The sequence below is a fragment of the Telmatherina bonti genome (genome assembly GCF_933228915.1).
Source record: "Telmatherina bonti genome assembly, chromosome: 14".
Lineage (NCBI taxonomy): Eukaryota > Metazoa > Chordata > Actinopteri > Atheriniformes > Telmatherinidae > Telmatherina > Telmatherina bonti.
The window spans coordinates 13,510,055-13,532,814 of NC_136612.1; the positions used below are offsets into that span (position 1 = coordinate 13,510,055).

At 42.8% G+C, this 22,760-nt stretch overlaps 1 protein-coding gene across 2 annotated transcripts; it reads left to right on the plus strand.

The window, feature by feature from the left end:
- The first annotated feature begins 560 nt into the window (after positions 1 to 560).
- Positions 561 to 20,882, plus strand: smarca4a (SWI/SNF related BAF chromatin remodeling complex subunit ATPase 4a). Of its 2 annotated transcripts, XM_079253528.1 has the most exons (34): positions 561 to 664; positions 2,403 to 2,665; positions 3,772 to 3,904; positions 5,776 to 6,207; positions 6,289 to 6,387; positions 6,475 to 6,730; positions 8,122 to 8,248; positions 8,319 to 8,492; positions 8,633 to 8,806; positions 8,914 to 9,081; positions 9,152 to 9,202; positions 9,305 to 9,435; positions 10,138 to 10,201; positions 10,274 to 10,380; positions 12,301 to 12,448; positions 12,542 to 12,705; positions 12,782 to 12,848; positions 12,957 to 13,067; positions 13,957 to 14,199; positions 14,284 to 14,397; positions 14,486 to 14,593; positions 14,673 to 14,759; positions 14,855 to 14,901; positions 14,981 to 15,147; positions 15,254 to 15,417; positions 16,452 to 16,718; positions 17,124 to 17,201; positions 17,290 to 17,508; positions 17,610 to 17,872; positions 18,013 to 18,118; positions 18,207 to 18,308; positions 20,302 to 20,434; positions 20,515 to 20,651; positions 20,773 to 20,882. In XM_079253528.1, exons 2-34 carry the CDS (start codon positions 2,444 to 2,446, stop codon positions 20,803 to 20,805), a joined length of 4,896 nt encoding a protein of 1,631 aa, XP_079109654.1. In that variant the 5' UTR covers positions 561 to 664; positions 2,403 to 2,443; the 3' UTR covers positions 20,806 to 20,882. The 2 variants fall into 2 exon arrangements, with proteins under 2 accessions (XP_079109654.1, XP_079109653.1); XM_079253527.1 differs by having other exon boundaries at positions 5,776 to 6,387.
- Positions 20,883 to 22,760: the final 1,878 nt, after the last annotated feature.

Consider the following 22,760-nt stretch of genomic DNA (forward strand, 5'->3'; position numbering starts at 1 on the left):
CCTTGAAGCTTTACTCCTGCTCAGATTGATCCACATGTTGATACTATAACAGCTTCAATGCGTACAAGTTTGGATAATGTTGCTCCCCTAAAGAAGAAGAAATTGGGTAAGATTATGAAGTTGGAGCCTCCAACTCAATGTGTTGGTTTCCTTTTATAGGCTATTATAAATTGGCTTTCATGATGTTTTTTTGTTTTTTGTTTTTTTTCCCTGTCTGTAAAGCGTCTTGAGGTGGCATTGTTTTGATTTGACGCTACATAAATAATGTTGAATGAATTGAATTCTTGTCAAATTAAACATTTCTCCGTCGTATGAAATAAAATTTAACTTTATTTTATTTCATAACATTATGCGTTTAGTCACTTTCTGTTTTCTTGCCGTCTGACCCATGTGAACGTATCCAACCCGGTCCCATCCCCCACGCCGGCCGGCCGGCTTCTCCAGCCTCCCCGGAACGCGACGCCTTCACTGAGCATGCGGGAAGCCAGGCTGCGGAGGGGGGCGCTGCCGAGTCGCACAGCCCGGCCTCTGCGATACAATCTGCCGAAAGAGGGGGGTGAAGGGAAAAAACCAATTGGGTAGGTCGCTCTTTGTTTCTGGCTAAAAGGAGAACTAAGAGACTGTGTGACCGGTGAGAATCCAGATTTCATCTATCACCAGTTGTGTAAGTCCACTATATTAATATTACTGGATGATGAGACTTTTTCTTTTGTTTTTTACGCTGCTTCTACAGGATGATTGTGGTTGTTCAGATTTTTTTTTCTCAGAGGAAATAAGACCGACGTTAGCTGCTGTCGCGCGGCTCAGCGCAATGAATGAAAATTATTTTTGGAAATGTGCTCAGAGCGGTGCGCTCGAGCCAAGGGTACGGGAGGCGCGTGGGATCAATCAGCTCCCACGATGAGGGATGCTCTAACCTTTCACATGTCGCCAAAACATCTCGCCAAAAAGCGCAGTTTTTGTCTTATTTGGCCAAGCCGAGCATGGCCGGCGAGGCTAACACTCTTAGCTCGTTAGCATGCTAGCCACCATAACCAGACAGCTTATGTTGTTCAGGCTTTAACTTAGGAAGAATCCGGCTTCTGTTCTTTGCAGCTTTATAACAGTTACTGTCATGTCTTTTTACGACTGAACAAGAAAGTATGTGAATGTTAACACGTTGATTTAATGTTAAATTAGCGAGGGAGTTGGAAAAAAAACGTTTTAAATGTAGAAAACTAATGTTATTCATAAACCCGGCCAGGCCCGGCTAACGCTAGCTAATGCTAAAGTCAATGATAACTTGTAAATGTAAACAATGCAGATACTGTACTGGCATAAGTTTCCCTTTCTTCTTAGCTTCTCTGTCATTTCTGTCAATATAATACAATACAATTTATAAGGCACTTTAAAAACAACAATGTTGACCAAAGTGCCACATTGTGAGGGGTTTAAAAAAAACAGAATAAATAAAATACATTAGGACAACTTTTAAGGACAATTTACATACATCTAAAAACAATCAAATAAGTTTTTGGTTGGTTTTTTTAATTGTTGTTATTATTATTTCTGTTACACTTATATTTATGTACTCTGGTTTGTACCTAATGGCACATTCCTGCCTTTTTTTTTGCCATCCTCTTTTTTTTTTGTCAGCTTTTCATAATAACTTAATAGTTTGATGTTTTGATTCACATTTTTTATTTTTCCTTTTACTACATCCTATGATTGACTGCTTTCAATGATTATATAAAAAGTATTTTTGACTAATTACCTTAACATTCCTGCCCCATTCAGCCATTTGCCATTTAAAGGGACATATATCGTCTTATCTGTAAAGCCATTTGAATGTGTTTTCTCAAGTATAGTTAATTGTCTGTTTCATTTGGAGTGCAGATTGTGTTTTGCCCCACAGTGGTGAACACAAAGAACGCAACACTTTTCATTAAAACATTCCCAGTGATTTGCAGTAATCGTGCACTATTTTCTAGATCCTTTTATCATTACCAAGAAAATATTGAATTTGCATGACTGCAATTATGCGTTGGACCAAAACCACTTGCTGAAAGCCAGAAAACAATTTTAAGTAAGTTATTATGTAAAGAGGACAGACATGATCAGGTTCTCAGACACTGATGACTTGTGATGTCGCTGTACATGTTATGTCATGAGATTTGAAACGTCGTCTCCCATTAGAAATAAAAAATACAAAGCTGATTTTCAGAATTTGTTTGCACATGTTTGAAACAAAGTGGACAATTGATATGAAATACTACTACATTTTGTTTTTTATATGTAAGGATATTGTTGGATATAGAACTATTGCTGAAATATCAAAACGAAACGACAAATAGATAGACCTGTAAATGTGTCCGAAACAGGTCCTGATCTTTGTTTTTGTTGCTTTTCCTGTCTCTCTTTAGGGGTACTTGCTGCTGCCACACATTCCCAGTTCCCCTGAGAGATGTCCACCCCTGACCCCCCAATGGGAGGGACACCTCGGCCAGGTCCCTCCCCAGGCCCAGGGCCATCTCCAGGAGGTATGATGGGGCCCAGCCCAGGTCCTTCACCAGGCTCAGCCCACAGCATGATGGGACCCAGCCCAGGACCTCCAGGATCTGGGCACCCCCACCCTCCACAAGGACCCTCAGGATATCCTCAGGACAACATGCACCAGATGCACAAGGTATTGAATCATTTTAAAATCTTCTATCCAATAATATATTTGACTAAAGTTTAAAAATACACTTAAATGTTTGGGGGTTTTTTTTGTTTTTTTTTTGCAGTAATTTTATTATTCATATTTTAATCAAATTAAATGTGATTTATTTTACAGTGACGACAATCTACATAGTTTCAAAACTACTACGTATTTTCCGGACTATAAGTCCCACTTTTTTAATAGGTTAGCTGTTGCAGCGATTGATACTCTGGAGCGACTTATACACAAAAAATATATATAATTTCACAGACAGCAACAAGAGGGCACCGTAGACGTACGCACCAATTTCTACAACTTCTTAACAATTAAAAATTTAAACCGTAAACATTAGCTTGGAAAGACAACTGAGAACAATTGAATTGGAATAAGTGAGAAACTTGTTAGATACTGGCGTAAAGTGGAGGTTACTCTAACTGATTTAAAAAAAAAAAAAAAAAAAAGGCTAACTTTGGGCTCAAAGCTCGATGGCCACAACTAGAGGAAGGAGTTCGCCAGCGGGTGCTTCAACAACGTGCTGCGGGGTAGAGGCATGTCAACAGTGCGTGTTACTTCTCCACGTGGAGTTGGCGGAGTTATTCAGAAGGGACACAGAGGACGAAGAATTCAACAGATTTAGTGATGTGGAGTGAGATTGCATGTTATTGATTACAGTAAAGGTTCTTTAGGATATAGTTATGTAAAACTGTTTATGTTACATAAACACTGGACACCTTTTCTGTTCATGTTTATTTTTTATGTAGCTGAATAACCTTCTTAGTGTTAACATATCTTACACCTAATGACCCATTTCTCTACCCTTATTAAAGTCATAACTTGCGCTCCAAGATGACGTGATGTCTGTTTTTGGTCAAGTAGTTTGTAAAATAAATTACCCACAAAAAATGCGACTTATACTCAGTGCGATGTATGTTTTTTCCTACCTAATTATGCCTAGTGCAACTTATACTCCGGCTTTTAGTCCGGATGATACGGGTAGTTTGTGATTCTTTATTTAATCATTGATGTAGTTTTGCAGTTGTAGCCCACAAATGAAGATGTAAATGTTTTGCTTTACTTCTGGCTTTGTACAGCCCATGGAAGCCATACATGACAAGGGAATGCCTGATGACCCTCGGTATGGCCAGATGAAGGGTATGGCCATGAGACCTGGCGGTCACAGTGGGATGGGACCCCCTCCAAGCCCAATGGACCAACATTCCCAAGGTAACACATCTCTTGAGTATTTCATTTTATTTGTTTGGGCATTACTTTGTCAGCTATGTTTATAAACAGCTAAACATGACTACATGGAGCATTTACTTTCTCTTTTCATGGTGTGGGAAGAAAGTTAAGAATCGTGGATCCTCTCGTTGTCGAAAATCTTTGTGCAAGTGGAACAGATCATTCAGCCATGCGGATATGCGGCATGTGTGTGAACCTGTCCTGTCAGTTTCTGCTCCTGTGTTGCTGTTCGTTTGGCAGCAACAAGAGGAGGCGGAGTCAACACAATAACAAAGGTGCAGCTGCATGAACAAAACCAGTCAGTCAGATGGGAAGAGAGGATGCGATGAGACGGAGGTGGATACGAGCACCTTGATGCCTAAATGTGACACGGTGCACCTTTTGGATCAAACCATAATTTTGATTTCTAAATTCTGTGAACTTCTGACCCGCTGAATGCCCCTTTCTTTTTCTTCATGAGGGAGAATAAAACGTGCATCGGACCATTTCTTTACAACTCTTTTTTTCCTGCTAAGCCTGGAAAAGACGATGGCTCCTAATGAGCCTGTTTTTATTGTGACACGTAGTCTTTATAATTCACGTTTAAAACATGAGGCATCTGTGTTTGGCTTACCTTGTAGGGGTTAAACAGACGTTAGTGTGTGAGGATCAGTCATCAGAACTTTTATTAGTAATTTCTTGTCTTTTTGAGGCCAGTTTGAAAAGCTTCTGTAGGCTTTAATAACTTTTAAACAGGTCATTGTTTTGTTGCAGCCAGCGATTTCTGTGATCACCGAATCCCAGTGTGACAAGGCCCCTTCAGTTTGTCTCTTCAGCACAGTGCTCTGTGTGTTCTCTGTTATTTTCCTGTATTTTTCAACTCTGTACACACATCCAGTTGTTTATACAGGATGTTTTGGTGGTACTAAAAGGTTTTATGCTTTGCTTTCTATGTTTTCGTCTGTTCTTTTTATCTGTACAAAGGAAATAATGCAACTTGTAGTCTTAGAGTGGACAGCTGGACTTAAACGCGTCGTCTGCTGTTAAAGTGGAAGTTCATGGCAATATTCTCTGTGTATACTCTACATGTTGTTCATTTATATCTTTTAGAAGGCTCTTGCTCTTCCTCTGGGGATAAAAATAAACTTCAGAGGATCTTCCTCTCTGAAATGTTCACAGCGAAGACATGCTATGTTAGCTCAGCTGCGTCTGGCTTTAGCTGTGGACATGATGCATTTACTGGAGGCTAAAAAAGAAACAGGATTTCTGCTTGTTAAGCCCTGTTTTCTCACCAAGGGGTCTGATGCATTTCCACAACCAATTTCTCCCTTTCCTGGTAGGTTTAAGCCAAATTGGGATAGATGCATCGGATACATAATAGCATGATGTCATCGAGATGCATCGTCTTCTTTGAATTAAAACCAAGAAGAACACAACACAGAGACCAAGGAGGAGAATATCAGACTCCCTGAAGTTTGCTTTCTTCTTAGCATGTGACCTTAAATCTTTAACAAACAAAAAAAATAGTATGTTTATGTATGGCACTGATCCATAATTTGTTGTTATTGCCGAGTTCCACGCAAAGTGATTGTTCTTTCAACAAACTGTGGATTGCTTTGTGTCAAGGTCCAACCTTTAGGGTTGGATCGGTAAGATTGGGATTCCTAGGCAGGATAGTCTAGCACCTTTCCCAGTTTCTTTTACTCTGGAAACGCAAAGTAAATGTGTTCCATTCTGAGCTGGACCCATTGGTGCTTTAGACCCACCAGGTGACCAGGTTGACATAAAAAGAAAATGGTTGTAAGTTTGTGTACTTTTTTTTTATCACATAAAACCTTTTTCGACAGTCAGTCATTTTTTATCTGTGTCTCCAGGTTACCCCTCTCCGTTGGGAGGTTCAGAGCATGCACCCAGCCCTGTCCCAGCCAACGGACCGCCCTCAGGTCCAGGATCAGGCCCTATGGAGACCAGCGGTGACCCTAATCAGGGCATGGGTCAACCAAACCGCGCCGGTCCTCAGGGTCCAGGGGGACCTCCTGGTCCGGGAGGTGGACCAGGTGGTGCAGGTGGACCTACTCCTTTTAACCAGAACCAATTGCACCAACTCAGGGCTCAGATTATGGCCTACAAGATGCTGGCACGCAGTCAGCCCCTCCCAGAGCACCTGCAGATGGCTGTGCAGGGGAAGAGGCCAATGCCAGGGATGCAGCAACAGCCAATGCCCAACATGCCACCTTCTACAGGGCCCGGAGGGGGACCGGGTGCTGGACCAGGACCAGTTCAGGCCAATTACAATAGACCACACGGTGAGTTCATTAAGGCCATTGACGCTGAATGTACACTGGAAAGAAAACCATCAGTGAGGATAAAACATATTTTTGTTTTAGGCATGGTGGGTCCCAATATGGCACCTCCTGGACCTGCAGGAGTTCCTCCTGGTATGCAAGGCCAACCTGCAAATGGACCCCCCAAGTCGTGGCCTGAAGGTAAATTTGCACCAAATCCAAACTCCCTTTTGCTTTTAAGATGACATCAAATAAAAAACAAATGTCCCTCAAATTCTTCTTGTCTAGGACCAATGGTGAACGCTGCTGCTCCATCCAATCCCCCTCAGAAGCTGATCCCTCCTCAGCCAACCGGCAGACCCTCGCCTGCTCCTCCCTCTGTGCCTCCGGCTGCCTCTCCAGTAATGCCTCCTCAGACGCAGTCGCCCGGGCAACCGGCGCAGCCACCTCCCATGATGCTGCACCAGAAGCAGAACCGCATAACGCCGATCCAAAAACCCCGCGGGCTGGACCCAGTGGAGATCCTCCAGGAAAGAGAGTACAGGTGGGAACGGGTTAAGACTTCATGAGAAGTGAAGCAACCAGGACATTTCTTGAACCCTCATTTGTATCAAAGCTATTGTTTTGAAATCTTAAATGCTTTAACCATCAAAAATCTTTGGTATCGTCAAACTACTCATTGGTCAGAAAAGGGACAACTGAAGTCGACATTTTTGGTCTTTTAAGGCAAAAATTTCATATTAGTTTAGATGATCCCTTTTTGTAGATCCTAACATGTTTTTTGTTGCAACGTGGATGTCATTCAGTTGAAAGTGTAGTGATGGGATAGTGACCGATTTATAGGCTGAATGTGGAACTGCTTTTGATCATAACTCAGGTGTGCAGGTGTATCAGCACATAAAACTTGTACAATACCAGGATTTGCTTACATGCTAATTATGGATCCACTGATGCCGATACCAGTATCGGTATCAGCTCAATACCGTGTGTGTACTCGGACTTGGTATTAATAAAAGTGTGCCGATACCACACTAGTCAAGCCAGCACAGATGTGTTTGATGACATGCTTTGGACGTGTTTGAAAAAGAAATAAATGCCTTGAATGTTAAAATGTGACATTTTTTATTACACTAAAAACTAAATCTTTGTTTCAAAACCACACATTTATAGTTGTATTTAGGTCAAATGTGTCAAATCAGAATAAAACTTGTTGAAATAGTTAGATCTGTAATGATATATTTGTATCGGTGAGGTAACTTCAGAGAGGATGGGTCATTTATTACAACCTAATGAAATCTTACACAGTTATAACAGCAACAATAACCATAGTCACAATAATGTTCACATAAACAGGTTTGGTATCGGTAAATACCGGTATCTGCAGATATTCAGATTTCAGACAACTCCCAAATTAGTGGATCGGTGCATCCCTGATGGTTGGGACAAACACATGCTTGTCCTGTTGACTATAAATAAATCTGAGTGTGTATGTTTTCTGTGTGTTTTGCAGCAGCTAACTAAAGCCCACCAGCATTTCTCTGAACTACCAGGAAAACTTGGAAGATTTGCGCTTTTTTTGAAAATGTTGTCTGTTCTCTGAGCAACGTTAAGCTTGTCCCGCATGTCAGGAAGCTGTTCTGAGTCTCTAAACTCGCAGCAGCGGTCAGTCATAGCTAACTAAACTCCACTTAAGAGAGCAGAAGTTTCTTTACGTTGTTTAAAAAGTTAGATTTGTGTCAGTAGAATCATTCAAAATCTTCTCTCCTTTATCGTACATGTTAAGTTTCAGTATTAGTTTACTTAAATAACGAAGTTTACCTTTTTGTTTTTGTGAAAACAAAGTCGATTTACTTTTGTATCCTCTAAAAAAGACATTTGGATAAAAATAATTCTACTTGATGTTCTATTTATGAGAAAAACGTCTGTATTTTCCAGGCTACAGGCTCGTATCGCTCACCGTATACAGGAGCTGGAGAACCTTCCCGGCTCGCTCGCAGGCGACCTTCGCACGAAGGCGACCATCGAGCTCAAAGCCCTGCGGCTGCTTAACTTCCAGAGACAGGTAAGGATGCAGATAATTGTCTTTATGTTTTTCCCTCCGCGGAGTATTAACCACTTCAACGTGCTTACAGCTGCGCCAGGAGGTGGTTGTTTGCATGCGCCGCGACACCGCTCTGGAAACCGCCCTCAACGCTAAAGCCTACAAGCGCAGCAAGCGCCAGTCGCTACGGGAGGCTCGCATCACAGAGAAGCTGGAGAAACAGCAGAAGATCGAGCAAGAGCGCAAACGACGGCAGAAACATCAGGTGAGTTGGTTAGAGAGGACCGGTATGAATAAAAACTAGTTGTTACACGTTGTCAGACATTGGTGCACTTAATTGTTTCAGACTCAAGTTGTCACTTAAATTGGCTTGTAGAGCTCAAATATGTCCGCTCCTCTCCGTAGGAATACCTTAACAGCATCCTGCAGCACGCCAAGGACTTCAAGGAGTACCACCGCTCCATCACAGCCAAGATCCAGAAGGCCACCAAAGCTGTCGCCACCTACCACGCCAACACCGAGCGCGAGCAGAAGAAAGAGAACGAACGCATCGAGAAGGAGAGAATGCGGAGGCTGATGGTGAGATTTGTCAAATCCGTCGCTCGTCATATGAAGTGAAGCTGGATAGAAATGGTTTTGTGTGTGCAAAACGCAACAATCGGAGCTGTGTGTGAATGTCTTCCAAGGCTGAAGATGAGGAGGGTTACCGTAAACTCATCGACCAGAAGAAAGACAAGCGTCTGGCCTACCTGCTGCAGCAGACGGACGAATACGTGGCCAACCTCACCGAGCTGGTGCGCGCGCACAAAGCCGCTCAAGCTCTCAAAGAGAAGAAGAAGAAGAAGAAAAAGAAGGTCGGTGTTTTGTGACTGGCGCATGTAAAGGATGACTTCCTGAGATTGAAGATGTTTTTTGTGCTTTCAGAAGCCAGAATCTTCAGAGGGGGGTGCTGCTGGTCTGGGACCTGATGGAGAGGTAGGTTTAGAAGAAGGAAATCATGACTAAAGATGTGCCTTTTTTCCCTCTAATAGCCATGTTTTGTTTGTTTTTTTCTCTCTTTTATCTTTTCCTTCCCAGCCATTGGACGAGACGAGTCAGATGAGTGACCTGCCCGTCAAAGTCATCCACGTGGACAGCGGAAAGATCCTGACGGGTATCGACGCACCAAAGGCCGGACAGCTGGAGACCTGGCTTGAAATGAACCCAGGGTGAGTGTACATGTTGCTATGCAACAGTTTATTCAGGAGTTAGTTAGTATTAAGTACAGCTGTGCTCATATGTCTTCATCCCCTTTCATTAAAGAAAAGGCTGAATTTACAACAGTCACTCAAATAACTGGAGACTTAAAAAAGGAACAATAACTAAAAATTTGCTAAAATATAATTTAGTAATATAAGACATTTTTTTATTTATTTGAGTTGAAGAAAAAAGAAACAAACAAATTGGTCCTGGACAAATTAGAGCACTTTTCTGCTGAACAGTGGGACAAAATACCTGTCAACAGGTGCAGAAGTCTGACTGAGAGGAACAGAAAACACCTGACTGGAGCGGAAACATTAAACTAAATATTAGTTTATGAGTGATGCAATATGTACTAAATTATCTTATTTTTTGCTTTTAAAGAAATATTTCTATTGAACCAGAATTAGAAAATAATGTAATGATTTTAATAACATTTTTATTTATTACTTTAGTCCATTTCAGTTTATTTTACAGGCAGCTGGTTTTTTCCTTCGTTAATGAAAGGGTATGAATAAATATGAGCACAACTGTACTGTATTAGTCAAAAGTTTAGAGACACTTTCCCATTGTATTTAATGGAAAAGTGTCTCCAAACTTTTGGCTATTAGTGTACACCACAACGTGGTTTCATAATGGGAGCTGACCTCGTCCAAAATGACCTTCCACAGATACGAAGTAGCGCCGCGTTCAGACAGCGAAGACAGCGGTTCGGAGGAAGAGGAGGAGGAGGAGGTAAACGTGTGATCCTCAGTGCTTCATGGTGGCGTGTTCAGTTCTCCAGCTATGCTTTGGTGTTTCTGTCAGGAGGATGAGGAGGAGCAGCCCACCACAGCTCCCACAGAAGAGAAGAAGAAGATTCCAGATCCAGACAGCGAAGATGTTTCAGAAGTGGATGTCCAGCACATCATTGAGTAAGCCGCTTCAAACACAGTCTTTGGAAGTATAAATGTGGAAAAGGGAGGAGAATACAGAGAATTTTATTCACAGCAGTGTTTTTGCACGGCAGCGTAAGGGTTGGTACTGCAGCCTCACAGCCAGAAGGCCGCTGGTTCGAGCCTCAGAAGGGGGGATAAGTGGCTTTTCTGTGTTGTTTGCTTCTCTCCAACTAGTCCAGCACCCTCCCACCCACAAGACATATGTATTAGTTTAATTGCTATGATTAATTGATCATTTATCACATCTAAGCTGCTCTGGGAACTGCCTGAATATCAGCCTGAGTATTCCCAGTTAAACGACTTTCCTTCATCTGCTTCATATTCTATGAATGAATATTCATGTGACTCACAATGAACGTTAATCAATTCAGATCAATTAATTGTTTTATGTTTTTGGGTTTTTTTTTTTTGTTTTGTTTGGTTTTTTTTTAAGCCAGCTGTAATGAAAACCAAACATAAAACAATTAATTGATCTGAATTGATTAACATTCATTGTGAGTTACATGAATGTTCACTATTTGGTTTTTTTTTTTAAGCCAGCTGTAATGAAAACCAAACATAAAGCAAATAATTTAACTTGATCAACATTTAATTAATCCAATATTTAAAAAAAACAAAAAACAAACTCTGATCATGTCTGTTAATATGATAACTGTTAATAAAAATCTTTCAGACATCGGATCAGACAAGTTCATGATGAGGATGCATCATATGAGATTAATACAGTTATATGGTTACTCCCAGATGTGTCATTCTGAGTCAATTTCTCCGTCTGAAATCTCAAACAAATGAATCTTTTTCACTTTTTATATACATTCAAAACTATAATGCGCAATTCTTCAGATGTAGGAGGCATTAAACCATTAGACCATGTTTTTTTTTTGTTTTTGTTTTTTTTTTAACCAAGGTTCACTTTTTTCCTGAAAAAATCACAAGGAACAGCACAAAGACTTTTCTAAAGCCTGTATTATGAATATAAAATCCATCTTGTCAAATTGTCTTGAAATAAATCAGATAAACACAAGAAAAAAGGGTTTTATTATCTTTCACCGGGGCCTGTTGGATGAACACAGAGCTGCTTTTCAGACCAATAAGGTGAAATTGGATCGTTTCTCAGGGCACACCTGATGATCTCCCACGGCACACTAGTGTGGTTGAAAAACACCAACTGGGAGACGTCTCACAGGGCTTGTAGCAGCTTATTTTCCTCCTGTCTTCCATGTCAAAACATAGACCTGACCAAGGTAGAGAGTCTTAAAATTCCCAGGTGTTTAGTGTGTTTCATCTCTTCAGTATTTGGTGAGTTCAAGGCAATCCAAAAAGATGCCATGACATTTACCTTGGTGTGGAGTTTTATCTCCTGTCCTTCCAGCAATGTTCTGACTTTGCTGATGACGACAGGAAGCTACATATATCTACCTCCATTCTTCCTGATGCCTGATTCACTTTATTTTTTTGTTTTCTTTCATTTTAAAACACTGAAGGTGTTTGTGTCTTCAGGCTTGAACATCATATAATTTGATGACACGTTGAATAAATGTCAAAAGGAACGCTGAAGCTATGACGTTAAACAATACTTCAGTAAAGTCTGTGGCTCCGTCGCTCTTATTTTAAAAGCATTTTGTAGGAAATCAACTAAAACAAATGTGAAAAGTTTCATCAGAAAAAAAGTCTGAAATTTATGGAAAAAAGTTAAAAAGTGAACGAGTCTTCTTCAGTCTGCAGATTCATCCTTTTGCTTTTGGTCAGTGATTAAGTTGTGTGTAGATACATCTGGATCATTTTAACCCACTGACATGTCACCATATTTTACCTTCTCTCTCTCTCTCTCTCTCTCTCTCTCTCTCTCTCTCTCTCTCTCTCTCTCTCTCTCTCCCCCCCCCTCTTTTCCATCAGGCACGCAAAGCAAGACGTAGACGACGAGTACGGCAACGCAGCTTTCAACAGAGGCCTGCAGTCTTACTACGCCGTCGCTCATGCTGTTACTGAGAAAGTGGATAAACAGTCCTCCCTGCTGATCAACGGGCAGCTCAAACAGTACCAGGTAAAGACTCTGGAAGCAGAAGTACAGCTTCCACACCGGGTGGAAGCCAACATGATGGCTAAACCTCCTTTTGTTTTTTTCCTTACTGCTCAGATTAAAGGTCTGGAGTGGCTGGTGTCTCTTTACAACAACAACTTGAACGGCATCCTGGCCGATGAGATGGGTTTGGGAAAAACCATCCAGACCATCGCACTTATCACTTACCTCATGGAGTACAAGCGCCTCAACGGGCCCTTCCTCATCATTGTACCTCTCTCGTACGTCCTAAAGCCACGTCCTCTTCCAGCAGCACGTGTTTCTGAGAAATAAAAACGTTTATCTTGTGTTTTTCAGAACTTTGTCAAACTGGGTGTACGAGTTTGATAAGTGGGCGCCGTCTGTTGTCAAGGTCTCTTACAAAGTAGGTGTTTTTGCATCATCCAGATTGTGGGGTGATACCGGTTTCCTGAATGTCTGTTAACGGTCCATTTATTTGTCAGACTTGTTTAGCAGATGTGTTTACTTTCAGGGCTCTCCTGCTGCTCGACGTTCATTCGTTCCCATCTTGCGAAGTGGCAAGTTCAACGTGCTGCTCACCACCTACGAGTACATCATTAAAGACAAGCAGGTGCTCGCTAAGGTAATGGCATACTGGGTTTATTGCACACACACACACACACGCTTTCATTTGTGTCGGCGTGTGAATAAAAAATGTCCTCCTTTCGATTTTCGGACGGGACAAATAAAGACCTCAAATTCGAAAAATTGGATCTGATCATTGTTTCAAGGGTTAGGTTTTTCTGGATTTGGTGGTAAAATCAGTTTTTATATCAACTTACAATATAAGAGTGTTTTATAAATTTGTATTATTTTAAATATAGTCTATTGTTACTGTTTTCAAACAAATTTCTTACTGAAATGCACAGATAACGCCATCCCCCCTGACACATGGCAGCGACGTTTGACAGGGACTGGGAGTTAGAGATGGAGATTTATGCAGAAAAACAAAGAAATGGATCAATCTGCATACAAAGAGCTCCATGAAAAAATGTAATCGGATGTTATTAATGAGTCCGATCCTAATTAGCGGATGTTATGAACCCCAGGCCCTTCTTCAGATGTGTGAATCTGTCTTCCGGAGACTTGCAAAAAGTCAGTGACTGCTCTGATGGCCTTCTTTCATGCCTGGTTCTGCTCTCCAGTCAGGGCCAATTTATCTGCTTTCAGATGGAGTTGTGTCCGAAATGGAAATCCTTTCGGTTTTAAGTATCAGAGCCTGATAAATAAATAAAAAAATCAGATCTTAAAATGAAGTAAATACAAACTCGGATAGAAAAAATTACATATTGGACTATATTATTTTTTATTTATTAAAAAAGACAAAGCAAAAGGACTTAACATTTTATTGACTCATTTTAAAGATCTGATGAGGACCAGACGATCTTTGATCTGTTTATTCACAACATCTCTGTTTGTTACATCTTTTTCTTTATTTATAAACTTACGTTTCATCCACATCTCCTTTAAAGATCCGCTGGAAGTACATGATCGTGGACGAGGGTCACCGTATGAAGAACCACCACTGTAAGCTGACACAAGTTCTGAACACACACTACTTGGCCCCACGCCGCTTGCTGCTGACGGGCACGCCACTGCAGAACAAACTCCCTGAGCTCTGGGCGTTGCTCAACTTCCTGCTGCCCACCATTTTCAAGAGCTGCAGCACCTTCGAGCAGTGGTTCAACGCCCCTTTCGCTATGACCGGAGAGAAGGTGAGATAGAAGCGCTGACGGAAACGTGGACTTTCATAGGCTTAAAGATAAGCGCTAATGGCTTTCTTTTCTTTTTGCCTAAAGGTCGACCTGAACGAGGAAGAGACCATCCTCATCATCCGACGTTTACACAAGGTGCTCCGGCCGTTCTTGCTGCGCAGGCTGAAGAAAGAGGTGGAGGCTCAGCTGCCAGAGAAGGTCAGGCTGCGTCGGCTTCTCTGTGGATTTAAAACGTGCAACGTGCTGACTGAATGCTTTTCCACCAACGTGTTTCTTTGACTTCCAGGTGGAGTATGTGATCAAGTGCGACATGTCAGCTTTGCAGAGGGTTCTGTACAGACACATGCAGGCCAAGGGAGTTCTGCTCACCGACGGCTCGGAGAAAGACAAGAAGGTGAGAAGACTTGACGTCGTGAAGTGACACATTTCATGCATGTCAGATGTCTTAAAAAGAAACTATGCGGACTTTTCAGGGTAAAGGTGGAACGAAGACCCTGATGAACACTATAATGCAGCTGAGGAAGATCTGCAATCACCCCTTCATGTTTCAGCACATCGAGGTTTGAAGCAGCTCATCTGATAAATAATCATTTTGCACAAAAGTTCCCAAATTCAAGCTTAGAAAGGAAATTTGCCGTGTTGATGTTTGTTGCAGGAGTCTTTCTCCGAGCATCTCGGTTTTTCTGGTGGAATCGTGTCTGGGTACGTGAAGCTTCATGTCTGTTGTCGAGGAATCTTTCCTTGTATTTTTCCTCACATAATTTTTAAATCTTCCGCTCAGTCCTGATCTGTACCGCGCCTCTGGAAAGTTCGAGCTGCTGGATCGTATCCTGCCCAAGCTGAGAGCCACCAACCACAAAGTGCTGCTTTTCTGTCAGATGACGTCACTCATGACCATCATGGAGGACTACTTTGCTTACCGCAGCTTCAAGTACCTGCGTCTGGATGGTGAGGCGCCTGTGAACTCTCTTTTTGGAATGATTTCAGAAAACTAGGCGTGGAGTTTTGATCTTTGACAACAGCAGAGACGGAGAAGTAACTCTTGTTTGATCAGGAACCACCAAAGCGGAGGACCGCGGCATGCTGCTGAAGACCTTCAACGACCCGGCGTCTGAGTACTTTGTGTTCCTGCTTAGCACCAGAGCCGGAGGTCTGGGCTTGAACCTGCAGTCTGCTGACACTGTCATCATCTTTGACAGCGACTGGAACCCTCACCAGGCAAGTTCAGACCCCGTCGATGCCAAACATCACATCTAGAAAATACTGAATTACTGTCAGTCCGACCAGAACACACAGAGGTTGCTGCCTCCTCAAAGGAAGTGAAACGGGACTCATAACTGTGGCTGTAGCTCAGGAGGAAGAGCAGTCGGCTGTAACTGGGAAGTTTGGAGTTGGACACTATGTGCCAAAGTGTCCTTGGGCAAGACACTGAACCCTAAGTTGCCCCCCGATCTGCCTATTGTGGTATGAGTGTGTATGTAAGTCGCTTTGGATAAAAGCGTCCGCTAAATGACTATAGAATAGAATAGAATAACCTTGTAACTGTTCTTAGGCCGGTCGCAATAAGTCAAATAATCGCACGATAAGAAAAAAATGTGCAATAAATTTGCTGGACGCAATAATTTTCATTTGTCTGTCTTTTCTCAGGTGTCACATTTGTTTTAAGACAATATTAACTAAATTAATTAACTAAATACGGCAACTCAACAAGCTTCCATCTGCACATCAGCTGCAGTTTTCCCAGCTGGGAATAAAAGATCTTAACAGACAGGCTAGCTCCATCTTCCCGACAGTCCACGATCACTGCGGTGTTTAACCCACAGATTAAACACAAACAGGACGGTGCAACATGGTGTGCATTCAGACAGCATGGTTGGTAAAGCGACGCTGCCCTTTAATATTGTTAAAAAGGCGACATTTTGAAAAATGTTGCAAACATTTCACAGCCAGGTTGAACTGTCTGGATGAACATTCATGTTACAAACAGCTTTTCTGCAACCTTAAAATAACATGACGTTTAAAGACATTCAGGTTTACTATTCCACCTCTGGTCAAGTCCAAACATGTCCCCCTTTATGAGCTTTACCATATTATATTTATTTATAAAGCACTTTAAAAAAAAAGCATACAGCTGACCAAAGTCTGACAAATCAGACTTTTTTTTTTTTTTTTTTCTCCTCCTCTCAGAGTTCAGAATGAGAACGTACCACGTGATCTAACCTGAACATCTTCCTCTCTTCTCCCTCTTCCAGGACTTGCAGGCTCAGGACCGAGCCCACCGCATCGGCCAGCAGAACGAGGTGCGCGTGCTCCGCCTGTGCACCGTCAACAGCGTGGAGGAGAAGATCCTGGCAGCGGCCAAGTACAAACTGAACGTGGACCAGAAGGTCATCCAGGCCGGCATGTTCGACCAGAAGTCCTCCGGCTACGAGCGCCGGGCCTTCTTGCAAGCCATTCTGGAGCACGAGGAGCAGGATGAGGTCGGGGCTCGAGGCGGCTGCAGCACTAGGGGGGCGTGGGTGGGTGTGACCTGAACCTGTTCTCGCATCGCCCACCCCGCCTGTGCGCTGCCCCACTTCTTCACTCCTTTTTTTCCCCCTTCTACTCCTCCCTTCCTTGTGTTTCCTCAGGATTTCATCAATCCAAGCTTCTCCTTTTCTCCCTGATGTATTTCTGCTTCTGTACAAACCTTTCATGGTTAATATGATACTTTATCTTTCACTCTCTTTGCTTGTGCTTTTTTTTTTTTCCTTTTCCTGCCGTTTGATTTTTCTCTTGATATAATTGTTTATTTATTATTCTTAATATTTTAAACTAGCAAAGGCTCATTTTTGTTTGTTAATAGAAGTCAGAGACTTTGCTCTGAGGTGCTCGTAAGCGTGTGGCTCGCCGCCTCTTATTCCCTCTCTTTGGTCGATCCCCAGGAGGAAGATGAAGTTCCTGATGATGAAACAGTCAATCAGATGATTGCCAGGAGTGAAGAGGAGTTTGAACAGTTCATGGTTTGTCCCATTTCTAGATGTGTCGTACAGATTATTATTTTTATTCTTATTTTTTTAGTCTGACTCGAATCTGTAACCTTTTTCCCAGCGCATGGATCTAGACAGACGCCGCGAGGAAGCCCGCAACCCTAAGAGAAAACCTCGCCTGATGGAGGAAGACGATCTTCCCGGCTGGATTTTGAAAGACGACGCCGAGGTGGAAAGGCTCACCTGCGAAGAGGAGGAGGAGAAGATGTTTGGTCGAGGATCTCGTCAGCGGAAGGAGGTGGACTACAGCGACTCACTCACTGAGAAGCAGTGGCTCAAGGTGATGATGATGATGATGATGACCTGTGGTAGTGAGATTCTGTCGACTGGATCAGAGATCAGTTATTTGACCAGCTGTCTTATGGTCATTCTTCTCTACAGGCCATAGAAGAAGGCAACCTGGAGGACATAGAGGAGGAAGTTCGTCATAAAAAGACGACTAGAAAGCGAAAGCGAGACCGCGACCATGACGGCGGGCCGTCCACGCCCGGCTCCAGCAGCGGGCGCGGTCGGGACAAGGACGAGGAGGTGAAGAAGGCAAAGAAACGAGGTCGCCCACCAGCTGAGAAGCTCTCTCCCAACCCTCCATCCCTCACTAAGAAGATGAAGAAGATCGTGGATGCGGTCATCAAATACAAGGACGGGTGAGATTACAGCACAAACCGCCAGCATATGACCAGATTATACAGGTTTTATATCTATATATATATATATATATATATATATCTATATATACATATATATATGTGTGTGTGTGTGTGTGTGTGTGTGTGTGTGTTTGCAGTAATGGCCGACAGCTGAGTGAAGTCTTCATCCAGCTGCCTTCTCGCAAAGAGCTGCCAGAGTACTACGAGCTCATCCGCAAACCGGTCGACTTCAGAAAGATTAAGGTGAGACGATGAGCGACTTCATCTGCCTTTTTAATTTGTTCCTATGACGACCGTCATGACGTCTTGTTGTCGACTTCGCTTCCATCAGGAGCGGATTCGCAGCCACAAGTACCGCAGCCTCAACGACCTGGAGAAGGACGTCATGCTGCTGTGTCAGAACGCTCAGACTTTCAACTTGGAAGGTTCTCTGGTGAGTCTCGCTGTTGTTGGGCGGTGGACCGGCCACCAGTCCAGGGTGTTTCCTGTCTGCTGCCTGGTAAAGAGTCAAGTGGCAACCTCCGGCGATTAAAAGCGAAGCCTGTGCAAAAGAGCAAAAACTGCAGTTCCCCCTTCACCCACTAGGGGCTGCAAAACAAAGCAAATCTCCATAGACTCCCATGTTAAAAAGACCAACTTCACAGCAGAAATAAACATGTTTACAGCCTGGTTCAAAAATCCATTTTAAGTTTAATAGGTCAGGTTTACCTTCATGACAACTGTGGGGGGAGTGAATTTTTTTCTAACTCGCTCATTTAAAAGTAATTTAATCTAGAAGTTTGGCAAATTTAGGGGCGTGTCCTTTTGATTGGCAGGTACCAATCTCCGGCTTCAAGTAAGAAGAACGTAGAACAACCACAGTTTTTAGCCAGTTAACAACGTGACTTAGCTTTAGCCCGTTTACCTCTGTTAGCTCCCGTTAGCTCGGTTAGCTTTTAGCCACAGAGAGTTCAGAGTTCGCTCGATGTCAATCATCCACCATGATGCTCACAGCCCCCCATGGATGGAACTTTAAATTTAACTCTATGTTGTGTTATTTATAATGATACTAAATATTCGATGTGATTTATGAATGAAATGGAAACGTAACAGAGTTACTAATAGAAACCTTTAACTTCTGCTTTCAGGCTGTTTTAGACACATCTCCTCTTTCTAACATTGCAACGCAGTGATCCTCGCTGTTAATTCAACAATTTGTCTCAGTATACTAAGACAAGAGGAGAGCCCCCCCCAAAAAAAAGAAGCGTTCCCACACTATGTATCCTGCTACGTTGCCAAATCAGTAACATTCAGCTTTTTAGCAAGGAGTTGTTACCCTAAACATTGCACGGAGTAACAGCATTTCTTATGCAACAGTATATGGTGAAAATACAATAATGCCTCCAGAATGTGGGCGTTTCTTTTTCATTATACATACGGAGCTACTGATGGAGCAGCTCTTTGGCGGAGTTCGGTGCAGCTGAAATCAGCCAAACCTGGCAACTCTGCCAGGGTCAGTTAGGGCCGTTAGGACAGCAAAGTTTCTGCAAGCAGCCTGCAGCTCTTGTTTGTGGAGAGAACTGCACCGTTGAGGATCATTATGACTTGTTTAGATCTCATTTTCATGGTGGAAGTATAGGCTGCTTCACAAGCCTCAAGTCAAGAGTCTGCGAGCCGCATGCAGCTAGCTAGCGAGCCGCATGCAGCTAGCTAGCGAGCCGCATGCAGCTAGCTAGCGAGCCGCATGCAGCTAGCTAGCGAGCCGCATGCAGCTAGCTAGCGAGCCGCATGCAGCTAGCTAGCGAGCCGCGCGATGATTGTAACGGCTCACTGCCAACATGGAGAAACCCGCTTTCTGGTCAAAATAATGCCTGAACTTCCAGTTTAAAGACTCTTCCTTTTATTCTCTGGATTCCCAGTTGCTGTGTGTGTGTTTGGGAGTTAAGTTTGTCATGACATTTTACTGTTCCTCACCCCAATCATCATTAATGTTAGCAGGTTGAAACTACACAACGGCTTCGCGTTCAGTTAATACTGCAGCTTTAAGCACACTAATATCATCCAAAGTCACACAGGACACAACTGCTTTCTTGACTGAACTTACATCACAGAACCAGAATCAGCTGTGAGTGAGCGTCTCTTATTGGACATGCTCACACCACATTAGTTTGATCACACACACACTTGGGCCAGCAGGCCACCAATCAGCAAAACAGAACATAAATTCCCTTCAAAGAAAAAATAATCATAATAAATTAATATGTTTACATAAACACAAAAAAATAATTAAGAGCACCAATCAACAATTATGTGCTCATCTTGCACCATTTATTTATTTGTTTGTTTACTTATTCATTTATTTATTTAGCTTATGTTGTGAAGACAATGAGCAGAAGAAGCAGCAGAGGGCTTCCAGGTTTAAATCTAATTTGCTGCAAATCTTCCAGATCTACGAGGACTCCATCGTGCTGCAGTCGGTCTTCACCAGCGTGAGGCAGAAGATCGAGAAAGACGACGAAAGCGAGGGGGAGGAGAGCGAGGAAGACGAGGACGACATCGATGAAGGCTCCGAGTCTGAATGTGAGTATCATAAATGTGAAGCTTTACCAGCGGGAGCCGACGCTGTGAGCTCACGCCGCTCCGTGTTTGGCACCCATCAGCCCGTTCGGTGAAGGTGAAGATCAAACTAAGCCGGAAAGAGAAGGGGGAGCGGGGAAGTAAAGGCCAGCGACGGAGGGGCCGCGGCTCCCGGGCTAAACCTGTCGTCAGCGACGACGACAGCGATGAAGAACAAGAGGTGAGAGAAGAAGAACACAAAAAAGTCTATTATTGTTTAATTATTACAGACCATAGAGAGTTTACCTGCTTCGTGTGTGTGTGTGTGTGTGTGTGTGTGTGTGTGTGTGTGTGTGTTGCAGGAACGTTCGGCCAGTGGCAGCGAGGACGACTGAAGTGAAGCACTCCTTACTGGACCAACAGCCCACTGAGTCCTCGCCTGGTCTTATATATTTTACTTAGATAACAGCAGGGGGGGGGGGGGGGGGGGGGGGGGACAGTTGGTGGAACGGCCTAGTTTTACCTAGATGAGCTGATTTTTAGTGAGACCGTTGTCTTGTCATTAAAGTTAAACCATTAATGGGGGGGGGGGGGGGGGGGGGGGGGGAATAAAATATGGAAGCTATGAATCCACCTTCATATTTAAACCATTTCCCAGTATGAGTAGTTGTGTGTCTCTTTGCCTTTTTTTTTGTTTTTTTTTCTCCTCTAAGTGGAACATCGACGGAGCCTGAACGATTACAGACTGATCATGGGCCATCCAAACCGCTTTTTCTTTTCCTTTGAAGCAATATTACTTTGTGATCTTACACTTTGAGACAAAGCGTACACATGAAACCAGGGAGTCCCTGCGGTCCTCCCAGTCTTGAATGCATGTCGTGCGCGTCTGTGGAAATGCACCTGGATGTGTCTTCACCTTTTCTCTGTGTTTAATTTAAGATTTCAACCGGGATCACGGTACATCCCACCTTGCAGCCCCCTCCCTCTCAGGTCACGTATGTAAAAGGGAGGGAGGGAAAGGACCATTTTCCCGTGTCGGCGTCACTGGATTCCAAGAAGTACAATAAAGGCATCTCATGATTAATGTGCCGGCTTCTTTGCTTTTCTCTTCCGAACCTGAAAATGAACAAAACATGACGAAAGCGTCATATTCGGCTCACATGGAGTTTTCTCTAGTTTAACAACAAAAACAAAGAGCCAACATTTTCCAAGATGGCTGTTTTTCATAAAATGGAATAAATAAATAACTGGAGTAAAAATTAATTTCGGATCAAAATACAGCTTTTTTCAAAGTGACACCATTGTGACTTGTACTGGATTTAATGGTAGATGTTTCTACGTCCATTTACTTAGATGGGTCATTCTGTCTGCAGCCGTTTACATAGTAGTCCGTGTACACATTCAGGGCTAATTAGATCCCACATGGAACGCTATACTGCAGCGAGTACTACAACTTTAATGAGTACTGTACTTCCAGTACAATGTCAAAACTAACATTGTGGACAACTGCTTTGTCCAACAGAAACTTTATTTCTGATCAAACTGTAACAGGAACCTGACTTTTAGTCCAAACTCTTCAAAGTGAGTAGCTATGTTGAAATTATGGGCTGCATAACATTCCCTATTTATACGTTTTGTTGCTTCGGCCAAAACAAACGTTAGCAGAGTCGGCCATATTGGTTTTCTCGGTAGACTTTTTATCTCTCAAATGTTAGTTAGGCCTTACATTGGCCTACAGCACTTTGCTTTTGGCTTTTTTTTCTTTTTTCTTTTTTTGCTTTTGCTAGTTGTTTATCTTAATTCTGAACAGAGCTTGATGAAAACACGATACTTTCAGTGTCATGAACCTTAATAAACGTCGTGATGGACTGGCGAGCTGTCCAGGGTGTACCCTGCCTGTCGCCCAAAGCCAGCTGGGATAGGCTCCCCCGTGACCCTGAAGTGGATTAAGAGGTTAGGAAAATGTATGAACCTTATTGAGACCAGACTCAGAGGGTTTTTCGACCCAAGAAGAACTGGTGCTGGTGCTAGAGCCAGTGCTTAGGTGGTTCAGCTTCAGTGCTAGCAAAGAACTGGTTTTAGCTTCGACTGAAAGAGTCTGGTCAGTGCTGGTCACCAAGAACAGAAGTCAGGATCTGGAAATGTTGGTTAATTTTGTTCATTGCCGCTGCGTCCTAGCTCTGTTTTCTGATCTCCAGAAATCTTTTGTAAAAATTTGTTAAACTAATGTGCGGTAATATAATTATTACTGCATTACTCCATCACTTTAACTGATTATTTTAATCTTATAGATTGTGACAGGATGAAGACATATTGCATAAACCAAGTTGTTCTGTCATGATTTGGTAGG